General features: G+C 45.9%; 1 protein-coding gene across 1 annotated transcript in view; it reads left to right on the forward strand.

The window, feature by feature from the left end:
• The first annotated feature begins 312 nt into the window (after nucleotides 1-312).
• Nucleotides 313-2,149, forward strand: part of TBX3 (T-box 3) — an 11,231-nt gene continuing 9,394 nt past the window's right edge. Inside the window, exon 1 of the mRNA XM_025192715.1 lies at nucleotides 313-742. Within this exon, the coding sequence (XP_025048500.1) occupies nucleotides 348-742 (395 nt within the window). The 5' untranslated portion in view covers nucleotides 313-347. The remainder of the gene's footprint in view (nucleotides 743-2,149) is intronic.

The following is a 2,149-nucleotide window of genomic DNA, read 5'->3' on the forward strand; positions in this document are numbered from 1 at the left end:
AAATAAAGAGTCCAGAAGCTCCCGTCTCCAGCCTGGAGATCTGCTGGGCCAGCAGCCGCGCAGAACTCGTTGGATATTTCCCCCTCTCCAGCTGTGTATATTTTCAATTGCAAGAACTTCCACTCAGGAAAGAAAAAAAAATCACAGTACTAGCGAGCACCTCTGCCGAGGAGAAGCTGTTCTGAGCGATTATGTCTCCTGCCTCGGCCACTCGTAGCCTGTAGATTGCCCCCGTTTAACGCACTGTGTGTCTGTGAAGCCTCCCCACTTTTGGTGATTTTTGTTTCATGATGTGTTGCTAGAAACCACTCAAGGACTATTCCAGCGGCAGGAAGAACCAGGGGTGGATGAACATACCGATGAGAGATCCAGTGATCCCTGGGACAAGCATGGCTTATCATCCCTTCTTACCTCACCGGGCTCCGGACTTTGCCATGAGCGCTGTACTGGGCCACCAGCCTCCGTTCTTCCCGGCTCTTGCTTTGCCTCCCAATGGAGCGGCTGCTCTCTCCCTTCCCGGGGCTCTGGCCAAGCCGATTATGGATCAATTAGTAGGAGCGACAGAGACTGGCATCCCTTTTTCTTCCCTGGGTCACCAGGCGGCAGCTCATCTGAGGCCTCTAAAAACTCTGGAGCCGGAGGAAGAGGTAGAAGATGATCCCAAAGTACATCTGGAAGCCAAAGAACTTTGGGAGCAATTCCACAAAAGAGGGACTGAGATGGTGATTACCAAATCAGGAAGGTAGGTCTGTGTGTTTTCAGTCTTTCTTCCCCCCCTCCACTCACCCGCCCCACATGCTGCTCCGAGCAGTCTGCTCGCCAGCCACTTCCTCCATAAAACTTGCTTCATCTGGAATTATGAAAACTTTCAGACAGTTGAAGTTCTGGGTTTCTCTCGGAGACTGCACTGCAGGGAAATATTAAGCTACTGAACCACGAATAGTCAATGTTTACTGCGTGTGTGTGCATGTGTGTGAGCGAGAGACTGTTCATGGTTCAATAGTTGAGCACTTCCATGTAACACTAGCAGCAGAAAAAAATCATTTGGGGTGAGGATTTTAAGGGGCCTGATCTGGGCTTTACATGTTTTCTTTCTGTGAAAAAAAAAATAGGGGAAAGGAAGAACAATCGAAGAAGGGCATGTCTCTGCTTTAGGGCAGTGAGTGCAGGGAGGGAGAATGAGATAAATTCACTTGCCTTTATCAGTGGCTTCACTTAACGCGTGTTCCTGCTGAGACCTAAGCTTGCATTTGTGCTGACAAATTGCGTGTGTAAATACACCGACAAACTGAAGAAAAGATACATTAATTTTACATACACTGCCGAGGTAAAGGTTTCTGTCCCAGGAAAAGCTTTCTACCCACGTTTGGTATCTAATGGCCACTGTGTGCATGTGGCTATTTCCTTGCAGAATGTACACGCAGTGTAGTTTAAGTGTGCGTGATTGAAATACATAAATAACAGGCTTGCCTATTTGCAGTGATAGCTACACGTTTAATTTTATTTATACACATACATACATACTTATATTATCTGTACTGGGTTATGCTTTATTATAAACACGTAATATAATTCATGTGGTCTGCACAGCAGATGCCTAGTACAGCCCATTTCTGAGAAGGGTTCCTATAATTCCCACAGCAGTAATATTTTAACTTGCAGATACCTTTTTTTTTTAATCGCATCAGTGGTAGATTGCAGAGTCATTGACAACCGGGTGGAAATACTTCTCCTGTAGACATTACCGCCGTCCCCACTTTTCTGTGTTGATTGTGGTCAAACTTTTGCGTGAAGGATTCAGAGAGTTTGAAGCGCTTATTTGTTGCAAAGTCATGTGTTTCCTTTTAAGTTCGGGTTGCTGAATGCCAACCCCTCGATATAATAAACAGCAAATTTGTGGTATCCTGTTGCAGTTTCGAACTGGACTTAGGAGCATGGGGGGATGTGGTTTGCAGAGAGCACTGCATGGAGACGTTATCATGCATCGAAGCCTTATTGGTTTCTGAATCTCACACTTGCATACAACATCGTGGTTCTACTCCCATCATAAATATTTTCCTCTATAGTACTGCAGTGACTCCAGACTCCGAACATTTACACAGAGAACCACACTGTTCCCATGTTTCTTTGTTAAGCAGTCGGGGGTGGG

Source organism: Alligator sinensis, unplaced genomic scaffold, assembly GCF_000455745.1.
Source record: "Alligator sinensis unplaced genomic scaffold, ASM45574v1 scaffold216_1, whole genome shotgun sequence".
NCBI lineage: Eukaryota > Metazoa > Chordata > Crocodylia > Alligatoridae > Alligator > Alligator sinensis.